The sequence below is a fragment of the Balaenoptera acutorostrata genome, chromosome 14 (genome assembly GCF_949987535.1).
Source record: "Balaenoptera acutorostrata chromosome 14, mBalAcu1.1, whole genome shotgun sequence".
In the NCBI taxonomy this organism is placed as follows: Eukaryota; Metazoa; Chordata; class Mammalia; order Artiodactyla; family Balaenopteridae; genus Balaenoptera; species Balaenoptera acutorostrata.
Window position 1 is genome coordinate 35,267,659 of NC_080077.1, and position 26,322 is coordinate 35,293,980.

The 26,322-nt window shown below is 33.0% G+C and overlaps 1 protein-coding gene across 5 annotated transcripts in view; it reads left to right on the forward strand.

Moving 5' to 3' along the window:
• The window catches only part of PTPRK (protein tyrosine phosphatase receptor type K), a 562,741-nt gene that overhangs the window by 512,200 nt on the left and 24,219 nt on the right, over positions 1-26,322 (forward strand). Inside the window, exons 14-19 of one of the 5 annotated variants that reach the window (XM_057527724.1) lie at positions 7,200-7,338; positions 15,453-15,613; positions 17,441-17,476; positions 21,739-21,923; positions 23,620-23,707; positions 24,805-24,881. In XM_057527724.1, the coding sequence (XP_057383707.1) occupies positions 7,200-7,338; positions 15,453-15,613; positions 17,441-17,476; positions 21,739-21,923; positions 23,620-23,707; positions 24,805-24,881 (686 nt within the window). Of the gene's footprint in view, positions 1-7,199; positions 7,339-15,452; positions 15,614-17,440; positions 17,477-20,295; positions 20,639-21,738; positions 21,924-23,619; positions 23,708-24,804; positions 24,882-26,322 lie in introns of those variants that run through there. The other 4 variants (XM_057527725.1, XM_007190825.2, XM_007190826.2 and 1 more) reach the window with 4 other exon arrangements.

Consider the following 26,322-nt stretch of genomic DNA (forward strand, 5'->3'; position numbering starts at 1 on the left):
ATAACTTAGTAGACAGACTCCACTGTGTTTAAGAAGTAAGAGAGCACACTAAGTCTCTACTTTACCCAATTAAATAAATTGAAAGGGGAAGCTTAATGGAAAATCCATATGTAAAATTAAATATTTGCCCTTCATTAAATTACCGTGAAATAAAAAATAATATTTTACATGGTTTTTGACTTTTAAGTACATTCTTTTTTTTTTTTTTTTTTTTTTTTTAATTTTTTTTTTTTTTAAGATATGGCAATTTATTATTTATCTTTATTTATTTATGGCTATGTTGGGTCTTCGTTTCTGTGCGAGGGCTTTCTCTAGTTGTGGCAAGCGGGGGCCACTCTTCATCGCGGTGCGCCGGCCTCTCACTGTCGCGGCCTCTCTTGTTGCGGAGCACAGGCTCCAGACCCGCAGGCTCAGCAATTGTGGCACACGGGCCCGGTTGCTCCGCGGCATGTGGGATCCTCCCAGACCAGGGCTCGAACCCGTGTCCCCTGCATTGGCAGGCAGATTCTCAGCCACTGCGCCACCAGGGAAGCCCTTAAGTACATTCTTGAAATGTGATACTTATTTCTTTTGCTTTTTCAAAAAGTATTTCTATTATTTCTTCAGGATTTTATATAACATTTTGAACTATGGTTTTAAAAACAAATTTAGAGAATCGAAGACTACAAAAAGTTGCCTTAAGCAGTGTGAAATTAAGTTTAAATATTTGTAATATTAATCTATACTTTAATTTCATAGTTGTTTAAAGCCTCCATAGACTTCTGCACTGTTATTTTCCACCTCAGAAATTTTCAGATAATACCCATATCTTTACTAAACAAGAACAAAAATTATATTCTAGTTATTGTTTAAAGAAAATGTGTGACATATAGCTGTTTTCCCTTTTCACTAATATAAAACTCTGATAGACCCTGTGTTTTATTCAATAATCTAAGACAATTTTCATAAGATCATATGACATGATGAAGCAAGTGACTTCAAAGAATCACTGAGTTAAATAATGCATGCTTCAAGATGCCCTTAAGGCTTAGACATCCACTGCGGCAGACTATTTAATTAATAACATGCACTTTACAAAACTCATCATTATATATTTATACAATAGACTGCTAAGATTTTTTAAAAACTTTTTCAGTAATGTCAGTTCCCCTATTCATAATTTTTAATTTTTATATGATGGACCCAAAGGGCTAACATCCAGGCCATCTCTACCCAGGGCAGCAGCATCTACTTCTGCTTTCCACTACAAGTGTTTCAGTTTATAAAAAATATTTCCTGTCATTATGTCACTTACTATTTCTAAAAGCTATATAACATAGGCACTGTTATTATTTTTACTTTTTGATGAGATTAACTCTAAGAGATGCTAACTTGCTATTGCCACACAGCAAATAAGAGAAGGAACTCAGAATTAAAATAGAGTCTTGCTGATATCAAATCTCCTGTACTTCGCATGATGCTGGAATTTCCCTGCACTTGGGTTTGGTGGTAGATGTGGCAGATGGTAGAAAAGGTTAGCCTTGTGAAGGAATGGCTAGCAGAAGGGGTCGAAATTTCTAGAGACAATTTAGAAATGTATGTACCAAGTTCGTCTTATGCCAACACCCCAAAAAACAAGATATATGTCTGGTCAAATATATCCTTGTGTTTTTTAAAAAAGACAACAGATTTTCTTTATGCCACTACAATCAACCATAGACAGGTTTAGTTTTATTCTTTCATTTATTCAACCAATACTTTGTACTGTTGCTCCTTTCCAGGTCCTACTGGAAATACAATGGTAAGCAAAATAAACATGGTCCCTGCTTTAATGAACTTTATTTTAACAGCAGTGGGAAGCCGTTGGAGGGTTCTAATTAGTGGAGTGACATGGTACAGTCTTAGAAAGACTATGTGCTGCAATGTTGGTTTTGATGTGGATTAGGCTTAGAGAATGCAGTCAGGGAGATAAGACCGGTGGCAGCTGTATAATTTGGGTGAAGGATGATGTTGACCAGAGTTAAGGTAGTAGCAGTGGGGATGGAAAAAGTAGAGACAGGAGATATTTAGGAAGTAGTAGTACTTTGAAACTAATTGTATGAGGAAAAAAAGTCAAGTGATCATACATGCCAGTTTGCCCAGGACAATTCTAGTTTTTGCCTTTTGTCCTGTCATAATTATTAAGAGTATCCCCCTTTACTTTCAAAAGCATTCCAGTTTGGATGATAAATTATATGTTAATCCTAGAGGTAAGGAGAGGAGGATGCAAGAATGATGCTCAGGTTTCTGGCTTGAACACTGTGTAGAAAGTTGTGTCATTTTCTGAAAGGTGACACTAGGGGAAGAACCGGTGTGAGGGTAAGATTATGAGTTCAGATTTGGATATAGTGTGTTGAAGGTGACTTTCCTACATTGAGGTGCAGACATATAACAAGAATCAGATGACTATATGGGTCAGGAGTTCAGGTTGGAGGCCTTAGTTAGAGATATGTGAATATGGTATCTCTCTCTCTCTCTCTCAAAATATCTTATTGTATGTACCCTTCTTCTTGCAGTGATGTGAGATGATAAAATGCCTACCTGATGAGATGAAGTGAGGTAAATGACATAAGCATTGTGTCCTAGTGTTAGGCTACTATTGACCTTCTAACGATGTATCAGAAGTAGGATCATCTGCTTCAGGTGATCCTGAATCATGGAGCCATGAGGAAGTCGATGGTTGGATGTCAGGAGCAGATGATGTGATGGTTGGGGATCCTGGGTGGGAAGGATTGGGATGGTGCGAGATTTCATCATGCTACTCAGAACAGTATGCAAGTTAAAACTTATGAAGTGTTTATTTCTGGAATTTTCCATTTAATATTTTTGGACCACAGTTTACCACAGGTAACTGGAACTATGGAAGGTGAAACTGGTTAAGGGGTGACTACTGTGTATTGATTTGAGAGTGACCAGCATGGATGGCAACTGAAGTGACAGAAGTGGATGAAATTACCAAGCCAGAAAGCATGGAAAACTGTATCAAGAGGTTCAAGTTGTCGCTGAGGAACTCAAAGCAGCACCCAGTTTTAAGGGAAACAAGGGAGGGACTCACAAAGGAGACCTGGAAAGGAAAAGCTAGTCATAGGAAAACTGGGAGATGGCCAAGTAATGGAAGCCCTAGGAAAGGACTGTTTCACAGAAAGAGTGGATAGCAATGTCAGATGCTATCTAGAGGTTGCATGAAATAAGAAAAGTTGTACATTGAACTCAGTAACCAGTAAGTCATTAGAGATGGTGGTGATGGTGGGTTGGTGGCATTGGTAGACATAAGCCTGATTATAGGATTTTAAGTAATGATTGGAAAGTGAGTGTGAACAATTTTTCAGAATTATAACTGAAGAGAAAAGAAAGCATTAGTGAAATACCTGGAGAATATGCAGAATTTACAGGACGATGGTGTCTCTAAAGCCGCTGTGAGATCACCTAATATATTGTACTTAGAGGCTTCTATCTCTAATATCCATCATGAAGATGGATTGCATTTGTATGATTGCAGCTATTGTGTAATTTTAATTTTTAATTAAATTTATGTATTTTTAGGTATTTGTATATTTTTTACCTAAACCTTTTACCTAAATTTTTTAGGTAAATTCTTTTTAAGTAGTGGGAGCAAGGACACAATTTATAAAGTTGCTTTAATTATTTTTGCCCAAAAAATGCATCTCATAAATTTGCTCCATAAAAATAAAATACTGCCTTAGTTTTTTTCCCACTGTCCAAAAAATTATGCTGCTCTAGGCTTCAGAACACTGGGGATTCTTTGAATATTCTTTGGCAGATAAAAAAGGTAAAGATTTATGGCAAAGGAAAGCATTTCTGAAAAAGGTGCTCCACATTGCCTTTGTGTACGTGCATAAATTATAAACGGGGCTCAGGGGTGCAGTCACTATAATAGCTTTTTGCTCTCTTTGAAGAAAATAGAAAATGCTCACTTAGGGGCTAGTGCTTGTGTTTCCATTAATGAATCTTCTAAGGTTGAATGATTTTAAATAGGATATTTATGTTCCTTGGTTTAGCAGGGCAAGAACTGGGAGAAATACATGTGATTAAGGTATCTAATGTAATAAATTTATACAGACATTTAATAAAAATGCTGTTAGTAATAATAATAATAACTCATAGCTAAAGACTTTGAGGAGGATTCACAATCAAGGGAAAACAACCACCAAATCATATGTTCCTGGAGAATTTGATTAGCCTTCAATGCTCAAGATTTATAATGATTTGAAGCATTGACGAATAACTCTTTTGCACCAGAGTTGTAATCATGACAAACTAGCAATCTTACCCAACTCAAATGAATGAACTTGGTGTTTTTTTCTTTCTTAACCACTTGGTAAATATTAATTGAAGTCCATTGTTTTACAAGTACATATATTCTATGACTTTATAGTAGTAACACTGTTTTACATAATAGATTATAAATGTTTCACTACTTTGCACCCTGAATACACCTGCAAGGTTATCAGTATCCTTAGTCAGAAATTTACTTTTAGATTTGGCTTTTCTTTTCTGGAAATATGTTTAGATTAATTTATTAGCAAATCTATATTATTTAATGAGACTTTTAAAAAATTCTTCATCTTCTGTATTTGAAATTGTTTAGCCATCACCTACATGTCACTTTTTTTATATAATAATTAATCACAGTTAGTATTAAGGCTGGATATTCGTACTTCGTGATGATAGTCCATTTTGCACCTGTGTATATTGTGAGGGTTGTCTGCTTCTGGTGGAGCTTAGCAGTTCTGAAGATTCTTATGAAATATAACATATGCTACTTACAGCATAATATCTTTGTAAAGTTATTCTATAATAGCATGTGTTTAATTGAATTAAAATGTTATATTAAAAATATATTTACCTCACTGAACAAGAAATAATCTTACAAAGACTTTCAGAAAGTTTAATTCTGTGAGTTAAGTCAGAAAATCACGAAGGGATCATTATCATTGCCCTTTGAAAGCCACATGTAGCACAGAAACTTATGAGCGTAAGCTTTAAGTAGTGAATAATGATGATTCGTTGCATGCCCTAAAGTTTTTTCTAGAGATTTCTACATCATTGTCTCCCTATTTCAAGCAGTAACTGTGTCAAACCAATCCAATTTGAGAATTACAAACAATAAATATACTCTTTTTAGCTTTATATCCAACTTTGAAATATACTCCCCCTGTTTTTATTGAATATATATGTATACATACATAAATACACACATACATTTATACATACACACACACTGATATACGTATGTATTTCTAAAGTTGCTCTTGGGAAAGAAGAGATCTCCATTATATTTAATGCATGTTTTGATGAACTGAAACATAATATGTAGTTTGAAATGTGGTAAGCATTGAACTACCTCTATTTGAGATTGGAAATTCCCTGAAGCCTGGATGTAATGGGAAGTGTCAAGTCAGAAAGGAAAACTCCCTTGCTTACCAGAAGAAACAAACTGAAGGCTTGCTTTTCTTTCTTGAGAATTATAGTTACCAAATACTGGTCCATGGGGATTTTATCCTATCCAATTGAAATAGATAAATTAAGACAGTTATAGTGAATTATTTTCCAAAGTTAACTGTGTTCTCCCTAACACTTTTCTTCAAACTATGTTTCCTACTGGTTTACCTTTAAATCGCCATTTTATGAAATGACACTGATATTAGATATATTAGTTCTTTTTAATTTCCTACTTGGAAAAATTAAAAGTTAACGACCTTGTGTCCATCCCCTTTGGGAGGAAACTGTGGCTGGTTGGAAAACTGAAGTGGATATTTAAATGTGCAGAACTGGGGGTGAAAGCAGAGGTTGGGGGTAAAGAAGCCAAGAGAGAGAAGCTAAAGAAGAAAGGACTGGTATGTAGAAAAATGGTTAATTTAAAAAGGGAATTATCAAATTATCCATTAGGAAGGTCTGAGGTTAGATTTAGGGATCCTTTTGTTTGTTCATTCAGCTATCATCTCTTGACACTGATGGCTACTTTAAGACAGTTTCCCAAATGTGCCTAATTCTAAGAATCACCTGTCCTCTGTCACACAGATTCTTGGCAAGAGGGGCCATGGATCTGGAAACATTGAGAAATGCTGCTTTAGAAGACAGAAGATATGTTAGATTTTTGTCTCTGTTCTTGAGCAATTTCTAATCTGTCCTATATCTCTAAGCCTCAGGTTTTTTAATCTGTAAAATGTAGATAATAATGCTTTCCTTGCCAGTTTTCACGGCAAATGAGGTAAAAGGAAGATGTCTTCCAAGGGTTACTGGAGCTTGTAAATTGAGTAGGATTTATAATATTAATTGTGTATGTATGTGGAGGATGGTGGTGGCTTTGAGAAAGAAAGAAAGTGAGACGATTACAAAGAATTAAAAAAAAAAATTTTCATCTTCTCAAAGTTCTGTTTCCCAAGTTTATTACCTGGCTTTTATTTGTTAAGAGAATGTGAAATATTCCTTAATGAATCTGTTTTCCTTTGCTTATTCTTGTCTTCCTCCAAACCAACTGTTTATTTCAAATCTTTTTTTTTTAATATTTATTTATTTATTTATTAACATCTTTATTGGAGTATAATTGCTTTACAATGGTGTGTTAGTTTCTGCTTTATAACAAAGTGAATGAGTTATACATATACATATGTTCCCATATCTCTTCCCTTTTGCATCTCCCTCCTTCCCACCCTCCCTATCCCACCACATCATAAACTCACACCTCCAGCACTTAGACTAGGCATTTATTTAACCTAACCCTTTGTGTCCCAGACAAATGCCCTTGACACTGCTTTTAAAGCCCAAGCACAACACCTTGCATTTTAGTGAAGTGATTATTCAATGAAGTGATAAAAGAATGAATCTCTAAACTTGACCCTGTCTCTTTCCACTGTACTATTTGCTAAAACTCCTGTGTTCTTACTTTTAAGGATACTTGGAGAAAAACAGTTCACCATTCCCTTTGATAGTTATTTCTAAGTTTTTATTTTTTTATATTAACAAAATCTCTCTTCAAAAGTTTCCCTTTACCGTAAGTCTCTCATGCTGGAGTTTAGCATGCTACTGTATTTATATTTTTGAGTTATCTTTATTCAAATAAAATAAATTGTCTTTTGGTAGTAATCTTTAGCTGGGAATAATTTTCCTTTCTGTGATAATTAGCTGCTTTCAGTAACTTATTTTTTTGATTCATTTAGCAGCAGCAACAGAAGAACCAGAAGTGATTCCAGACCCAGCCAAGCAGACAGACAGAGTGGTGAAAATAGCAGGAATTAGTGCTGGGATTTTGGTGTTCATCCTTTTGCTCCTAGTTGTCATATTAATTGTAAAAAAGAGGTAAGACCTGATTTTGTTCTGTCCCACTCACTTACCATATGTCACTGTCACTAGTTTTGATGCACTTTTTTTGTTCCCTGAGTGTTTTTAAATTAGAACAAACAACAAGAATTGAATTTTAACAATGTTGCCAGCATCTGGGTCTATTTCTTATGCTTTGTAAATAAATTCTTATTGGTTATTTGCAGTTTAATTTTGGATATAAAATATACTTTTTGTCAATTTAACCTTGAAATTAATGTATGAATTTAAATTCCTCGAACACTTGAGTTATTAACGTATCTTATGTTTTGAAGCATTATGTATTGCGAATGGCAAAATAAGAGTTTATTATGATATTTGGGTTATGGTCTATGAATTATTTTGTACTCTTACTCTGTTTTTCTAAATGTTGGCTACAAATAAGATAAGAAGAATATGGGCATTATTTTACAAAATTGTATATTTATATTCACTGACTAAATATTTCAGCACTTTAATATGAAGAGTCAATTTTTTTAAATTGAGCATTAGTCTTTTATACTATATCAACCAATATCGCCATCTTCTGGAATTATATGAAGATATTAAGACCTACAGGAATTTAAATTGAATTCTATTTGGGAGATTAAGGTATATTTCTACCAGAAAACATTTCAAAGAATACAGTTTTTATAACTTGAACTTTTTCCTATTCCATAAAGTGTCATTATCTGTAAGGCATTGTTTTAGAAATTAATACAACTCTCCAATCTTTCCAATCGTATGTTTTAAATAATATTAAAATTTGGAAGGATTTAAAAACAAATCTTTACAGAGTATAGTCCTAAAATACTTTGGTGTATAGAAGTGTTTGTCATTCATTAATTATATTGAATGTAATAAAAGATGTTGCTTACATTATATTAAATCATATAATGTACTATTTTGATTGTTATTTTGTACTCAAAATAAATCATTAATAATATAGATAAGACTCATACTACATGTTTAATGATTCCATGAGAGTTTATTTTAATGTATTGCCTCTTTACAATTATCCCCTGGAGATATATATGTTGGAGAAGACACATCTGCATTAGAAACATTAGGTATGCATTGTAGTGTTTTGTGTTAAATTAGCTACATACGTGCTTTCCCCAATAGTGCTTTCTCTTTTTGCTGTTGTCTACCTCTGTGGTTGGAAAATACATCATATTTGAGACAGGAAGATTTAAGTATTTTACTAACACAAATTTGCCAATCAAGATCAATAAAATCTTTGAATATAACTTTCAGATCTTATGTTTCTATTTAGTTTAAATTTATATTTGGAGAGTTAAACTAAACAGTTTAGAGAGTTAATTAAACTTTGCTTTAGAGTTAAAATTATCTCAGCCACTTCAGATTGGATATGAAAACATAAAAATGGCCTCTGGTTATGTCTTCACTCAGTTAGAATTGGGTTAAACTTACTGATTTTATTGGTTAATTATTTGAAAACACTTACTTATTATTATAACATTTCTTATCTGTGGCCGTCTGTTTTAAAAATAACCAAAAAACTGAAACATAAATTTTCTAAAGTACACCAAAACAATCTCTAAGCATGATTTTTTTTGTGTGGGTAAAATGCTCTGACAACTCTCTAAAATTGCCTAATGCATCAAATTCTTTTTCTGGTTCATATTTTAAATGGTTGGATAAATGAGCCTTTCTATTAAAATGTTTAATGTTTGAGTTTTCATAATTATGCTTTAATTGATTGTCTTCTACTAGAAAGTATGCTAGGGCTTTTGTTTCTCTTCCTCATCACTACCTCTAGGACTAGAAAAGTTGCAATTTTATAGATAGATGAAGTTACATGTTTAGATATATTACCTTCTAGTGTATAATATAACTAAGAATCCCTTACTTACCTAAGAAACTTTGTAATGACTTTTAGTTGTATGTAGTGTGTCACACATATATTGTGTATGACAATCACAAATATGTTTATTATACATACACAAAAGCATAGATATATAACAGAATTGGTTAATATCAAAGTTAACAATTTTAGTATATAATGTAGTTTCCCTACATTATATACTAATACACAAATTTATAGTAAAAATAATGGAAAAGCAAATTATTTTAGCCCCTTAGGATCTTTATTTTTGTGGGAAATTGTTAAGTTTTTCAAAACTTTATCCCTCACTGGGAATAGTATACGTAGGTATATTTCTCATGTTGAAAAAAAAATCTGTGTATTTTTGGTTGTTGTATAAAGAAATGGTTTGGAATTTAATTTAGTAAAATTCTACAGCTAAGGGTATATATAAAGTAAGTTTTTAGGCTAAGAAAAGGGATATTGCATCTTTCAAAACGCAATGTCATTTTAATTTAATCACTGTTGAATTATTTCCAAATGTATGCCATTTTTTCATTGGTTATGTATTATTTTAAATTTGCAGCATGAATACATTAATAATTCCAAACATAAATTTGAAATTATGCTTCAGTACAGTAAATGTTTGTGTGTGATATCATGGTCACATACATCTACTGTAGAAATATCTTTGTGCATATATAGTGTATGGTGCATATGTATATTCACATAATATATTTATGTACCTGTGTATTAATAAGATATAATGACTTATTTATAGAAATTTAGGTGTCATTCTGCATATATTCTATATTAACCTAATAGATCTTTATGTTTTGTATCTAAAAAAAAAATAGTCAATTTAGTGTAGAAGTTCTATACACAGCTGTTCCATCTGTCATGACATTTAGATGGTAATGGATGATATTACGCTTAACTGCATGTTGAAAATACACAATCCATTTAATTTTTCAATTTTTTTGGCTATAAAAAAGTCAGCATGTTATTTTTTCCAAATTATGTATTTTATATTTTATTTTCTATTGCATATCTGTTTAATTGCATGGCAAAAGATATCTAACCAATGCATGAGCAAATTGAAATACAAACCAAAAAAACATGAATTTTATTTTATTTTATTTTATTTTTTAACGCACATTTTTCTGCTTTATTGAATGTGACAGAGTCACGCTTTTCATTCACCATTGCTTCTCTTTTTCCACTGTCTGTGATTTGCTTGCCAGGAGGAGCTACTATTCTTACTCCTACTACCTGTAAGTAGAAAATGGGTGATATATGACTTTACATGTGTTAAAGATGCAGTATCCCTTTTCAAAAAAATAAATAAATAAAACCCAAACCAAAAAACAGAATGTTTGCAATTTTGGTGACATTTCAAAAAATATGTTTTCCTGGACTCTGAAACTATAAAGTTTACCTATTAACCTATTTTGTTAATCTTTTTAAAAAGGGATATTGTATTTCTGTATGTTCAGCTACTTTTAATTTTTATTTACAATTTTCCATAAGTAGCCATAGTCTACAGCCTAAAGCATCATTTATTTACTTAAGTCAAACCTGTACCTTATCAATATGATGTCTCACTATCTGGTTAAGTAGAGATAGGGTTTGTAATTCACTAATACCTATCTTTACATAACACTTATGTTTGACAAAATGAGCCAAGTGATGTATTCATAGAAGAACATTCAAAATGCCTTCACAGAATGTGAATCAGGTCAGGTCTTACTGTGATAACATCTCTCTCCACATTTCCAGGAATCCAGGATGGGTTATAACTTCAGAACACCTTTTGGTCTGCTAAAAGCATAATGTTGCAGTGACAAAGAAATAAAAAATTCTTTTTAGAGAAGAAATTTTGAGTTTGTTTATTATGACTTAAATAGGACAATGATTTTGTAAAACCAAGACCAAAAAAAGAAAAAGAAAACCTGTCAACCTACACAAAACACACCTAGGTGTCACATATCTCCTTTTGTCCTCCAAAGTTTTAGCTCTTCCTATGCTTAGGTATGAAATGCTACTTTGGATGACGAAGGCGAGTATTGTCCACTGTTTCACTAATCATTTTCAGTTTATTACCTTCAATTCCAGGGTATTCATCCAATCCAAAGGAATGATACAACAAAGTTTTCTTGGTCAGTGCTTGATCAATATTTGATCCACCAAATTTTGAGACTTAAAGATGGTGATTAAGTACTTTTGGGGCATATATCCCACAATATTTATCTCACTAGGTAAATTTAAGCTAGCTTTACTAAAAATTTTGGTAAGCGTCTCAATGACTATAACGGAATTCTGCCAACATTTTAAATATTATAAACATTTGGCTTCTTAAAATCTGCTAAAATAAGCAGGTGTAAAGTAGCAGTGCTCCTAGCTTATTGTGATGAATCATAATATCCTTGTTAAATCATGTTTGATGAAGCCAAAGGTAATTAAATGTACCATTTCATACAATGATGGAGCACTTTTCCTCTTTATAGCCCACCCATAAATCCACCTGCAGAAGTTTATGCTGTTGGCTGCTTTGATAATGAAAGTCATTTGCACATCTGTCAAACTCAAGGAGTTGCAAAATGATTTGCTTAACTGTCCTGAAGTGTACATTATATACGCTGGTTGTTGAGAGAGAGACAAAGCATCAAACATGCAGGAATCAATAAATGTTTAATTATGAGAACATCAATAAGCTTACCATTAGCCATCCATTTATCTATAATGTTAGAATGGGATTGCCTTTTTAGTTGATAGGTAGCATTTCTCTATTCTAGACTATGTGGTGGGTTTTGATACTGTCATTGTAATACTTAGGGTTACTGGCATTATCAATCATAATTAGAAAAAATGCCACAGACCTATGTTTTTAAAACCTGCTTAAATAGATGTAGTGAAGCTACTATGAATTAGACATTTTTAAAATAAAACTAGAAATAAAATAGAGTAAAACTTAAAAGAAAACCAGGTGTGATCTTTGAACTAAAATTCATTGGCATCATCATAGTAAACTGTCAGTTCTTGATCAAAACACTTAACTCTAATGCTGATTTTTATTTCTTTTGTAATAACCTGAATTAAAGCCTACCTCACAGGGTTGTTGTGAGGATTAAGGTATAAGAACCAAGGTGATAGTGTACAGTTGGCAGATATTAACAAAGGTTATATATATTCACCCATAATTTGTCGACTAACAAAGGTTTGTGAATCTGAAAAGTCCTTCAGTGCCATGAAAACTTTTGCCTGTCATGCATTTGACAAGTTCATTACTTCTTATTTTTCCTCAATCATAAAATATGTTTAAATTATATGTTTTAAATAAAGCCTCAAAATTTAAACATCTTTTCCACTTGCCTTGAACTATCCATCTTCAAATTTTTTACATTATTTTTCATCCAAATTTCAAGTTGTCTTATTTTTATCCACTTCAATCTCTCAAATTTTTTGAGGAATGAATTCATCCTTTCCTCTTATCCAAGAAACAAAGATTGGAAGTTATTTCTTAAACTTTAAAATGGCAAAACATTTGCGCTACATTGATATTATTCTCAAATTTATAACAACTAATGTTTAACTCCTAGAGCAGTGGATGCTTCATATTACAGTACACTTGGTAATGTGGCAATTAAAAAAAAAAAGTGAATAACTGGATATAGTACAGGGGCTTAGGCCTTGGAACCAGGTCATTCTTTACTGCTTATTAGATTAATAACCTTGGGCAAGTTATTTAACTTGTCTGAGCCTGAGTGAGCTCATCTATACAATTAGAATTCTCATGCCTTTTTCAGTTCATTGATCTGAGAATTAATTGAGTTAACAAATGACAAGTGCCAAGCACATACCAGACCTAATTCATCCATTCAACAAGTATTTATTGAGTGTTTGCTATATGCCAGACACTGCTCTAAGTGCTAGGGATATACAGACGGTTCTTCCCTTCATGGAACATACAGTGGGGAAAACAATTAAAAGGATACTCACAATAATAATGTGTTGAGTGTTATTATAGGCAGAAAACATGTTGCTATAAAAATACCTACCAGGGAAACCTAACCTGAGACAGGTTGTATTGGGTTCAGTCAGAGAAGTCTCCCTGATGAGGCAAGACAGAATGGAAGTTAACCAGATATTAGAGGTAAAAAAACATTGTAGGTCAAAGAACAAATATCCTATAGGTAAGTTTGGAAATGTCTTAGAGGTAAGTTTGGAAAGTGAAGCCTATAGACTAACATATGACCTGCTGATGTGTAATTTGCCCCACACACTCTTTCAAAAAATAGAACCACTTGAATAAGGAAATTTAACATAAATATTCAGAGTCATGACTTCTCTTTAAAAATAATTTTAAAATGAGAAACTCAACTCTGGGATCAAATGTCAATACTCACTTAGGCAAGTTGCCCCCTAAACTGCTCTCTAGTTCTCTGCAGTCCCCACCCTACCATGTGGTGTCTCATCACTGGCAACAGCACTATTTATATTCCCTGTGTGAAACCTGTAGGGGTTTTACAGGGTTTTTGCCCCCTAACCTAGAAAAAAGAGATAAGAGATCTTTCAGTGAATAGAGCAAATATTGCTACTAAGTGATGGTGGTGGTGACAGTGGTTGTGATGGTATAGTGGTAGTGATGGTGGTGGTGACAGTGGTTGTGATGGGGTAGTGGTAGTGATGGTGGTGGTGACAGTGGTTGTGATGGTGTAGTGGTAGTGATGGTGGTGGTGACAGTGGTTGTGATGGTGTAGTGGTAGTGATGATGGTGGTGGTGGTAGTTCTTGTTACAGTTTTGTCATTGTTTTCTTACTGATAATACTGTCCTTATCATTATTATTATTTCTAAAAAAATTAATGCCATTTCCATCCCTAAAGCCTAGTTTATGACTATCTTACTTAGGTATCAGATCTGCTATGTCAATATATCGGGTACTGTTGGGTATGTACCCCTGAGGCCAAGTACTATAATTCTCAAGAAAAATATCCTATACATGAGTAGCTCTCAAATCACCAGATTAATTTTCTAAAGGAAAAGCCTTTGGACATAAACACAACTACTAAATAAGTCTTTTTTTTTTTAGGTATTTGTAGTATATTTACTCTAGTACAGATACTCATGAGAATCAGAAGAATTTATCCTAGCTAATAATCCAGCTGAGAAATGTTACTCTTAAAACAACTAAAAAATACTTCCAAAGCAACGTAAACTGCTGCCATAAACTTAGAAACATAATCTGGCTACTACAGGCATTTAGAGTTTCTTTATTTCTTTTTAGAGCGTCTTTTTAATGTGAGATAAATGTTTTATATGCCTTTAATAGGTTTTTAATTGCATGTATCATGTGTAACATTCACAAAGAACCAGAATGTATTTCACATCCTTGGTATGTAAGATAAAGATATCAGTGTTTGAGTAGCTCAAAAGTCTAACTCTGCTAATTTCCAAATCCCCTGTGTCATTTGCCTTGCTGCATTCGTAAGGCCATTCTGTACTTGGTACTCTGCCATGGGGTTCTGAAACACATTTTTAGGATTTGACCAAGTTTGTCATTCAGTATTATGATCATTTGTATAATATCTCTGCATAGCATTTTCCAAACTTTTCTCAAAGTACTTTTCTTATAAAGTATATAATTTTCCCATATATTCCTGAGTATTTGCATTGTATCTAGCTGTGGTTGATTCTACAAGTTTCTAGGTTAGGTTTGGATTAATGTTATAAATATATTGCTACATATGTTAATTCTACATGTTGCATTTTTACTGAACAGTAGAACAAAGAGTGAAGAATGGGATTTCTTTATCTATTTTAGTTGGATGACTATAGTAAAATAAACTTGAAAAAGTAGTCATGTTATTCCCCCAGAAGAACTTCTAAAAGTTGCTCAAGCGTGTTAATCACCCAGGAGGAAAACCAAAATTTAGCATTAGCTTAAGTTTTCCTTGAGCAACTCTACTAAGGAAGTATTTACTTACTGTTTTAATAAAGTATAGTCATGCTTTATGATATTTTATTTTAATGATAAAATACAAGAAGTGATGAGGCATTTGGGTTGACAGCTTGAATGTTGAAATATCCATATGACAAAACAATTTTATAGCAATCAACAAATATCGTTTGGATGTCAAACTTAATTCCTGAAATTATGACATGTTTTTAGAGTTTCTAAACCAAATCTGTATTTTTATCCTCTGGCTTCCCTGAACTGTTTACTGCGGGTGTCAACTCTCCTTCAAGCCTCACGCTAAGGTTTCCCTTTGGTGTTTGTCTTGGCAGCAAGCTTGCTAAAAAACGCAAAGATGCTCTGGGGAACACCCGGCAGGAGATGACGCACATGGTGAATGCTATGGATCGAAGTTATGCTGATCAGAGCACTCTGCATGCAGAAGACCCTCTTTCCATCACCTTCATGGACCAACATAATTTTAGTCCAAGATGTAAGTTCTTCATCAAAATTTTAATCAAAGATTTTTAAAGTTCTTTAATGTCTCTCTGAATTCAACACATTACCTTTTGAATAGTGAGGGGAAATAAGAAAGAGAGATGGGAAAAGTAGCTGGAAAGAGAAAAAGTGATATAGAATATTATGGAGTTTATCAGAAAGCTTATTTTCAGTCTTGATATTGGATTTAGTTGAACTTCAAACGGTGTGAATTTTATTACTATGTTATAAGACATATCCATATACCACTCACCAAATCTTACGTTATTGCTTTAGGTTAAAATATACTTGATTGCCTACACAAAATTAGTTCATGTCAGAATTTATTTATAATTGTTTTGCCATTTGAGTCTTCCTTTGTGTAAGATAAAGTTCCTTTTGAGATAAGAAATATCATAATTCTTTCTGGGAGTTATTGGCATGAGAAAGTTATTCTATTTAATTATTCTATAGACTTCTGGAGAATTTCAGTAATAAAAATTTAACCAGGGGAAAGAGGAATCTACATACTCTTAAGTATCTCGTGTGATGTCCAAAAGTTTACTTGAATTGAGGGATTGGCAGGGAACGGTGAAATCCATCCATTCACCCATCCATGTTAAGAATACCTCATGTTGATCTATGAAGGCAGATCTTTTAAAATACTGTCTTAAAATATTTCCTCTGAAGTAGTATACTGCTTCACAATCAGTATTATTGTTTATCTTCGAATTTTCTGTGATTTTTATATCTTGTTCTATAGCACTGTCTTTATTTTGTTACTTTAAGTTAAATTACCTGACTGTCTCTTCAAATCCCCAAGTAAAATTGGTACTTGAAGAAGGCAAATTTTGTTTATCCTTGGCTTTGTGTACACAGAGGCATTTTGTCACAGATCCCAGAGATATGTTTACCTCAGTTTGGGAAGCACATGTATAAGGAAAGAAGTAAACAATAGAAGTATTATTTTCGATACAGATTATAAACATATGGAATGGTAAGATTGAGAAAATAAAGTATTTGTAGCTTGTATGCATTTATGGCTTTTCAGAAAGGGATTTTTTTCTGAAATGTTCAGCTTGGTGAAAACTTTTAGTAATTATTGGCCATCATTTTCTCTCATATATATCTACACCAAATTATTAGTTAGAAATGTTGTAATGAGTCATTTTGGATTTAGTTTTGATAATGATAAAGCTTTTCTGATCTATTTTATTTTCATTTCACTATAAGATAAATGATAGAGAAAAACATAAAATCTTATTATTGTTGAAAGTAAGTTTTGTTAAAAATATAGATGTATCATCTCTCTAACCACTTGATTTAAAAATTAATCAGTTAAGGATTTGAAAGGATTTTTGTTTCCAAAGCTTTTCTATCTACTGACTGTGTACCTTATTAGGAGGCTTGAATTTAGCAGTATAACTGTAAATATACACTTATGAACTTGGAGAAAGGATTAAATCTATTTCCCAAAGTTAACTAAAAAAATTTATTTGGAATGAATATAAGATAATTACTTCTCTAAGTACCTCACACTTGATAAATCTAAAATACATGTTTTTCCCCCTTAATTTTATAATCTTTATAATGTCATGCTGAATCTTCTTGGCTTTTAAAATTGAACTGACTACTGAAATATATTTATAGATGCACCTTTCCTGGTATTTTGAGATAACCCAAGCTTTGAAAAAGAGTATTTTACCTTTGCAGGTTATAGTAATCAAAGAAAGTTTAATAGTTATATTTCTTAAGAAATGATAAATCTATTTTAAAGCAAAAAAAGAGCATAAAATACAACTTTAGGGCAATATGTTCCTTCATGAGCTTTGTTTTCCTACAGTGCCCAATGATCCACTTGTGCCGACTGCTGTGTTAGGTGAGGCCCTAATTCTTTGTCATCCTTTTTTGCATGGATCACCCCTCCTTGCATGGGTTATAGCTTTGTCTACGCAGTAATTATTTACAGCACAGGAAGCAGTTTGATTTTGAAAATATAGTCCTGGTTTTATCAAAGAGAGCAACTGTGGTCAACACAATTAGATCTAGTGCATTTCAAATTAGTAAGGTATGCTTTTTTAAAACAACATATTCTTTCATTCTTGGTTCTGTTAGATTTGGAGTGAAAGTACAAGGGCCCCCAATATATAACTAATGTTTATATATGCAAGTAAGTAGAATGAACCCAAATGCACACATTTCAGGGGCCAGTGCTACCTGAATAATTAGTTTATATATAAAAATCTACCTGATTTAAAGGGATTTTCTAAATCCTCCTAATTTTATAGCGACTAAAGAACACATTTCCAAGTAAACATTAGGAATGTGTGCATGTGCTTTAGTTTTGTCTTTGTTAAGAATTTATAAATGGAGGTAAAGTTGCTACAATATTGATATGGAGTTTTGCATTCTACGTGCATCTTACATAAGTGTTATCTTTCAACAAATTTAGAATAAGCCAAGATTTACCACTATATAACATCTAAGACAACTGATATTGCTAGTGATGAATAAGACCTTTTCAGCTCTAAAATTAAAATAATGTTTAATCCAACTGTATGTTTAAGAATAGAATGAGTTTCATTTCAATTTGTACTCTATTCCTTGACTGATTATACACCAATGATTCATGACCAGCTTGCTCGTATGTTCGCAAGTTGTATCAGTTTGATCCCCGTGCTTCTAATATTTAAGATTTAACCAGAGAAATGTAGAAATTGCCAGATAAATGTATCTTAAAAGTTCCCAGTTCTCATGTTTTATATTTAAATTTCTTTGAACATAAAACATTAGCTTACGCATGTTTTTATTATCCATGTATTCAATGTTTAATTATATTTTAAAAATATGTTGGAACAATACAACTAACTCAGTTAAGCAAAATATACCTCTTTTTCACTAAAATAATTATTAAAAATTATAATTTTATAATATAAAAATATATTCTAAAAGAATCTGTCTCTGATTGCACTCTCCCTTTGATGTCCACACCAGTAATGGCAGGGAAGTGAGCTGGGGAACTTGCCCCAAGGGATGGTCTGATCACGTAGGAAGGAGCCAGGAATCATGATCTTTGGGAGGCATCAAATGCCTCTGAAAATGTCATCTTCTGTTGAGCACTGTAGAATGCTGTCAGCATCAAACTAATAAGTTAAATTCAATTAAGTTATTAAAAACTCAAGGAAAAAGATAGTTACCTCACTGTTAAAATTTCATTACAGTAATATTCAAGGACATGTAGAATTGGGTCTAAGTCTCAGTCCTCTTGTGGACTCACAGTATGAACTCATGAAAATACCTTTGTCTTTGCTTCTCCATCTGTAAAGTAATATAATATTTCTTACCATACCTTTTCCTCAGAGCTTAGTAAAGAGAAAAGGAGATAATGTATAAAGTTTAAAAGATTATTGTAATAATTTTCCCTATGAAAGAGGATATTTTTGTTTAAGGAAGGCTAGAGTTAACACAATAGAGTTATAAAATCTGTTCATTTAAACGGTCATTGTGCATTTTATTTCACTTTGAAAGTCAAGCTGATTTTTTTTTTATATTTCTTCTTAAAAGCTAAAAAGCTCGTTAATCATACCAGATTTAGAAATGATTTGTTGCATTTTTTCATCATTCTTGGAATCACCGTGTTTACAGTTGTTTTGCATCCAGTTGATTTTGTATTTATAAAGCAATTTTTGAAGTCACTTCAAATATTGCTTGATATTAATATCTGCTTACTGATTTAAAAAGAAGTTAGAAATTTTTGTATTGATTCATATTTTTGTTTTTTGTGTTCTACTGCTTCATTGGGTTAAAGTCCCTATAACTGGTAAGTGTATTACAAAGAACTCTAGGAAACCTTTCCATCAAGGAAATATTTGAAGTTATTCTTAAATGTGTGATAAGGATAATGCTTAGTACATGTACTCTTACTTCTAGTCACATTATTAGGTAATTTAATGAGGTAGAAATGTATAGAGATTAATAATTCATGTGTGATTATTTTAAAAAATACTGCTCATTGTACTACTGTATTAAAGCTTAATGCAAAACAAAAGGCACTGTCTACTTCATATTGAGACATAATCATGTAAGATTTGGAATATGGGTGAATTCCGTGTTTCTCACTGAGCCTTTTACAAATGTAAATATTCCACTGCTCCAGCAGGTGCAATGTGCGCTCTGGGGCTGCTTCACAGAGCACTGACTACCTTATTCCAGCTTGGGTCATTGAGTTTTGCCTCCCTGACGTTGTTCTCTTTACTTCTCATCCTAAGCTTTATATTCTGTGATAGTGCCCAAATCGGTGGCTTCTGAATTTAATTTTACTGGGGAGATGTATATATTCTTTATGTCAGTGTATTGATTACAATATTTTAGCAAAGATAGATCAATTGAGTGTTGTCTCATAGAAAAAACAGGAAACTCTCATAAATCATGTTTGCTAGCAAATGTTTGTGTGTAGAGGGGTGGGAAACCAGAGTAAAGAGCATTAATTCATTTGGGTGTTTTTAGGTCACAAAAGAATCCAGCAGAGTTTTGTTTTTTTGTTTTTTTAGTTCAATGTAGAGTTTTAGAAGTAAATTCAAAAAGAAAAAATGCATTCATCCTAATAAGAGAAAGTAAAGTAAATGCAATCAAGCTAAATTATAGAAGCATACAAATCTGATTGTGGGGTTCTTTTTTTTTTTTTTTTTCCTTCTCCAGGAAGAAAACATGTTTATCATGGGGACAACAATTCATTTTTTGCCATATCCTATTTGTAGAGTTGGTGATAGAACAGGCAAATGTACCAGCACTTGAAATATGTTTAACTGTTAACTAAATATCGTTCTCTACAGTATGCATTATCATTAAAACAAAAGTTCCCCTAAGAGTGTATTTTCTCCTCTGTTAATGAGTATGGCAGTGTAATGTTTTCTAAAGTAACACCCCTTAAAACATTTGTTTTTTTTTTTAACATGGTAAGTTTAAATGTGCTGACTATAAGCATGCTTCTTCTCATTGTAATGATTAGTACTGTGGTCATTAAAATAATATTTATTTTTCAGAGGTAAAATGTTCTTGTTCTTTTCTTCCTTCTTATGACAGAGACTTAAGAGTTTCTTTTCATTTTAAGCTAACAACACAGTTGAGGTGGGGCCTATACTTAAATGTGGGTGGTGAGGGATTTAACGGATTTTTAACTAACTGAGTCATTGAAATATGTATTGAGTGACTGCTTTGCACCAGGCACTAAGAATAAGGAGAAAAATATGACTGTTGTCTCTACATGCTAAGTATTGAGAGTTTAGTGAGGAAAATAGATCAGTAAGTAAATGATTAAAATACACTGTAAGTGAAATGAATGTAGGAGAACAGGAGGCCATGGGAACACAAAGCAGGTGCTTTGTAGCTCAGCCTCGATGGGCCGAGGAAGAATTCCAGAGGAAGTTCCTAAATATTTTGCCCCAGAGACATACCCCCGTTTCTTTTATACAGTAGCCAGAAAAGTCAAAATGTATCAGCAATAAAAACACAACAATAATAATAAACCAAGGGAATGGAGATCAAGTATAAATGCACATGTAACCTGGCTAGCAGACGTAGTGGGCCCAGGGGCTGATTCTGTAGAATGTTCATGTTTCCCAGTCTGGGAGTGTATTGTGGTAAAAAGCCGGAGGTGGAAGGGCATAGTACGGCCACAGGGCAAGAAGAGCAGCCCTGTGGGGATGGGTTGCCTAGAGGGAGGTTGGGATATGGGTGGGAAAGAATTTGTTCAATTTAATCAACAATGAAAACACTGTCCAGTTGGCAACTTGATCTTCTGGTCCCACTCTATACTGCTCTGACTGCAGGTACAAGAAAAAGTCAGAACTCAGCAAAATCTCCCACTTATAGTTTTTAAAAGTGGATCAGGTGTCTCTCTCTACATCTCACAGCATGTATTGTCTTACTGATATACACATGATATACCCTGACCTCCCACCTTGAGCTGAAGTAAAGGGCTTTGTCTTTATAGGGATGCTGCCCTAGGTCTATACTATATTTCTTTCCCTTCCTCCTATTATCAGAAAGATCATAAGATCTTAAAATCTTATTTGCATAGATATATATTAAACAAGGTAACTTTGTCTTTTTTTTAATCTTCTGGAATCTGAAAAATGGCAGATGAGAACCACAGTGCTACAGCAGAATCCAGTCGTCTTCTAGATGTACCTCGCTACCTGTGTGAGGGGACAGAATCCCCTTACCAGACGGGACAGCTGCACCCAGCCATCAGGGTAGCCGACTTACTGCAGCACATTAATCTCATGAAGACATCAGACAGCTATGGGTTCAAAGAGGAATATGAGGTGAAAGTTTCAATACTATGTTGAATTTCATTTCTAACCATGATACCCAGCACCATTTAACAGCTTTAACATAGCAAGCAGTGGAATACTCTGTAGACTGTCTAATCCTTTCTCTGCAAATGTACAATCAAGTGTACATATGAGGAGAGGGAGGTAGATGGATTGAAAGAAAAGGGTACTTCCTGGGGATATATCTGGGTCAAAATTCATTTTAAGAAATAAAAAAAATTGGATCCCATAATTTATTTGACTGTTATTTAAAAACCACTTTGTTAGACTTTATATTTCCCCCACTCAAAAATCCATAGCAAGATACCTTGAGTCCCATTGTATCATTGCAGGTTCTGCTATTTGAAAGACCTAAGCAATGGATGCTTTTCTGCCTCTTTGCTTGTTGACCCTCTGTTGAGAAATAAGATCTAGCTTTGTGCCCTAAATGTACTACTTGTCACTCTGAGTTTTGTTTTGAGGATTATAGGTTGAGGGGGACTGGGAAGAAAAACAGAGCATGGAAAATCCAGGCAACAAAAAGAAGCCCAAAAAAGGACATGGGAAATTCTTCTTTCATCTTTATTGCCCCTTGCTACTCAAACCAAAATACCAAGATTATACTACAAAGGAAGTGATTTAAACTAAACATCCCAATAAACATAGTATAGCAAAAAAGAAACAGTCCCTCTGACACTTTTCAATTACTGAGAAGTATCAGTCTGGGGTGTAGAAGAAAGTTCCTCCACCACTATACACACATATGTAAAGTAAAAGAGAACAAGCAGTACTTTACTTTGAAAGACCACCTAAAATACATCTAACTTCGTAAGGAATCTTCTAAACACTACCTTTTATTTAAGATTACTTGTTATACCTTAGTTTGGGAGTGAATAAATTTATTTTTGAATTTTGAATGTTGGTTTTAGATATATGCAGGAAACACTATGCTGTGGAAACAAAACCGTGCAAGGAATTACAATATTCTGCCAGAGCTGGGGTTTTGGTTTTTTTTTTTGTTCATTACATGTATATTCTTGTGTACCTCACTTCAAAGACGGTTGACTCTTTGAAGACCCCATTTCCTGTGTTGAGCAAAGTTTAAGTTTTTCTGCAAAAAGAAATCTATACCCATATTTTAAATTGCTGCATATGGTAATTAAACCAATCAACAATTTCATCTGTTCCAAGATTCTTGGAGATAGTGACTCTTTTTAATTTCCATATGGTCTCTTGTAGAGACTCAGTCCTTTCCACGATCTTCAAAGAAACTGAAATGTGGTGTATTGCACACGATTTAATGAATAATTATGGGAGAAAACAGGTTTTCTTTTTCCTGTTAGAAATGCTAAAGGAAGCATACTTTTGAAAGATGCTCATTAAAAGTAGTTTTGAAGTTTTTGATGCTTCCTCTAGTTCCATCTCACAAAGTTATGGTGATCTTAAATTTGAAATACTTTCAAAGTCCTTTTTTTCCCCCTAAAGTTGTTTCTTGTCCTTAATTTGAACTCAGTCCAATCCAAGATGAACAAGTAGGAGTCCAACAAACAAGCTTTGAGGTCTGAAAATTGAACTTGTTTACTGCTGCAGTACTCCCTTCCTCCCTGAGAAGATGGCTTTTACTATTTTGGTCTTCAGAACAGACAGACCTGATTCAAGAAAAGGAATAAAATTCAGTGTGCTTGTTAATTTTGCTTTTTTTTTCTAGAGCTTCTTTGAAGGACAGTCAGCATCTTGGGATGTAGCTAAAAAAGATCAAAATAGAGCAAAAAACCGATATGGAAACATTATAGCATGTAAGTTCTCTTACAATTCTTGGTGAAAGTAAATACTGTGTGTAGAAGATAAAGAGTAATTTGCAATTCCTCCTTATATGGTTTTAAACTTTAAAAAAATCCCAGAGGGTGGCACATCTGTTCATAAAATAATCTATTTAATATTAAAACAGCATTGGCTATTGGCAAGGATTCAGAAATTGTCATCATCCTCATTAATTAATTGACTCAGACTCTTCACCCTGTGGAGATAACGTGCCGCTTGATTTTATGTTTGCACATAAATGCATGGGGGTGTCATTAACAGCTGAAAATATTAGAATAACAAATACGAAGGATTTTTTCAGTGATAAATTGCTATAACTCTTCCACCAAACATATTCAAGGTGGGAGTGTTATTCTTTCCATATACCATATTTCCTTTCTTGGAGCCAGTGCCTGAACCCCAGGTGTTCCATGTTACTTATAATAAGGGACTTCCTCCTAATGAAGTCTTTACAATGTATTCATGAGATAAATAAATTGATTATCATATGAAACCAAAGGGGCAGTAAGAAAAGTAACAGATAGTTTAGCTTGTAACTAACTGCTAATTAACTTAGACCACTTTATTCTCAATTTAAATTATTTTACACTGTCTTTTGAATACATCAGAATTTAACCTTGACTCTCACAAAATAAGAAGTTGAGAGCAGGGGTTCGAAATTCACTCCCTAGTTCTGTGGCTCATTTGCTGTAAAGTAAGGGGAGAAAAGATCCCACCCATATAAAATCATGCCTAACAAGCAAAATTAGGAGTTAAGGCAAGTTCAGTTCATTAGAAAAATTTATGACTCAAATGATAATTTGTCAGACATTATCATGTCCCCTAAAAGCTTCCCGACTATAAAGATGCTAGCCATTGAAGCTTTATTAACAGAATATTATCATTGTAATAAGTAATGAACTCATTAATGTTCTTGCATTTCTTCAAATGACTGGTATCCAAGGAAATTTTGAAAGTATATTATGGATAATCAGTTGTTAACCACTGAATTATTTTAAGTCTCTACTAGGGTCATTGTCTCAGAACAGGGGGAAAATTTAATAGCTTTTCTTTTATCCTTTAAAAAATTTAGATGATCACTCCAGAGTAATTTTGCAACCTGTTGAGGATGATCCTTCTTCAGATTACATTAATGCCAACTATATAGATGTAAGTATTTTTATCCTTCAGTATGCCCAATTTGTTGGCTTATATATGTAAATCTTTTTGCTTGTTATTACCTATAAAGTGATTGCTAGCTTTTTAAAATAAAGAACAAACTGTACACTTTTCCTTGTTCTACGTCCTAGTACTTACTGACGTTGTTGTGCTTTCTTTCACACCTGACTTTGGTTTGGGCTGTAGATTTGGCTGTACAGGGATGTAAGTACCACTATATGTAAATAACAGCACCCTATTATAAATATTTAATGTTAACTACTCAATTACAGTTACTACTAATGCTTACTACTAGTTATCTCTGCATGCTTCCCCTAATTAGCCTCATACAGTATACCTATGTTCATTTTTTTGTAACTCCTTTACATGTGTAAAGATCTATTTTACCTCTTTCCCTTTTCTATGTTTAGAAAAACAGGACCATTTTTAGCTTTTGACAATTTATTATGTACTCGAGTTTTATTTGTTGATGGTTTCTGTTTCTGGTTTTTATTCCTTACCCTTCCCCAAACATATGTGAGAAGCTGGATAGTATGATGTGTATTAGTGTTTCTGAAATTTTACTTTTTCACATTTGACTTCTGATGTTAAAAATGGGTAGGGAGACTATTTTGTGGTGTGTGGTATTGGTTTGTAAAGTATTAAAATTACTTAGGCAAAATAATTACTAAATTGCATTTGTAAAATACACATATCACACATATATATTGAATCATACAAATGAAAGTTTGTTTTGATCATACATTCTGCTGTTCAGTTTTGGTTACAAACATATCTACATGTAAATTCTTTATTTAATGGAAAGTAATTATCAAATAAAATAAAATATTAAGGAGGCAATATATTACATTACATATAAGAAGGACAGGCTCTGTTCATACTTCCTGGTTCAGAATCACACTGGAAATTGTGAGAATGTTGATTCATCTCTGTGCCTCAGTTTCCTCATCTTTACAGTGGGGGTAATAATAATACCACTAACCTCATCATTTTGTTGTGAGAATTAAATGAAGTAATTCATGTTGAGCATTTAGCACAATGCCTAGCACATATTAAGCATTCATTAAACTTAAGCTATTTTATTAAAAAAATAATCCAAACCTAGGTGTTCTGAAATTAATTAATTCTAAATATGCATTAATTGTAAGGCAAAAGGTAGAAATATCAAGTATTGCAGCATATATGGTACATTTTTAGATATATAAAAGATATGAAAATGAGGACCCAACTTTTTCTAATTTCTATAAATAAGAAATAATTTTTATCACATTTATTAAACTCATGTTTTACTGTTATTTTGTGAATTGTCATTATTTATATATTTGAATTAATGAATATTATTAAGTATAGTCTCTGAGTATATTGGTTAAATTTCTGATCATCATTTTACTCTCATTCAATATTTCAAATTTATCAGACATCTCAACATGGA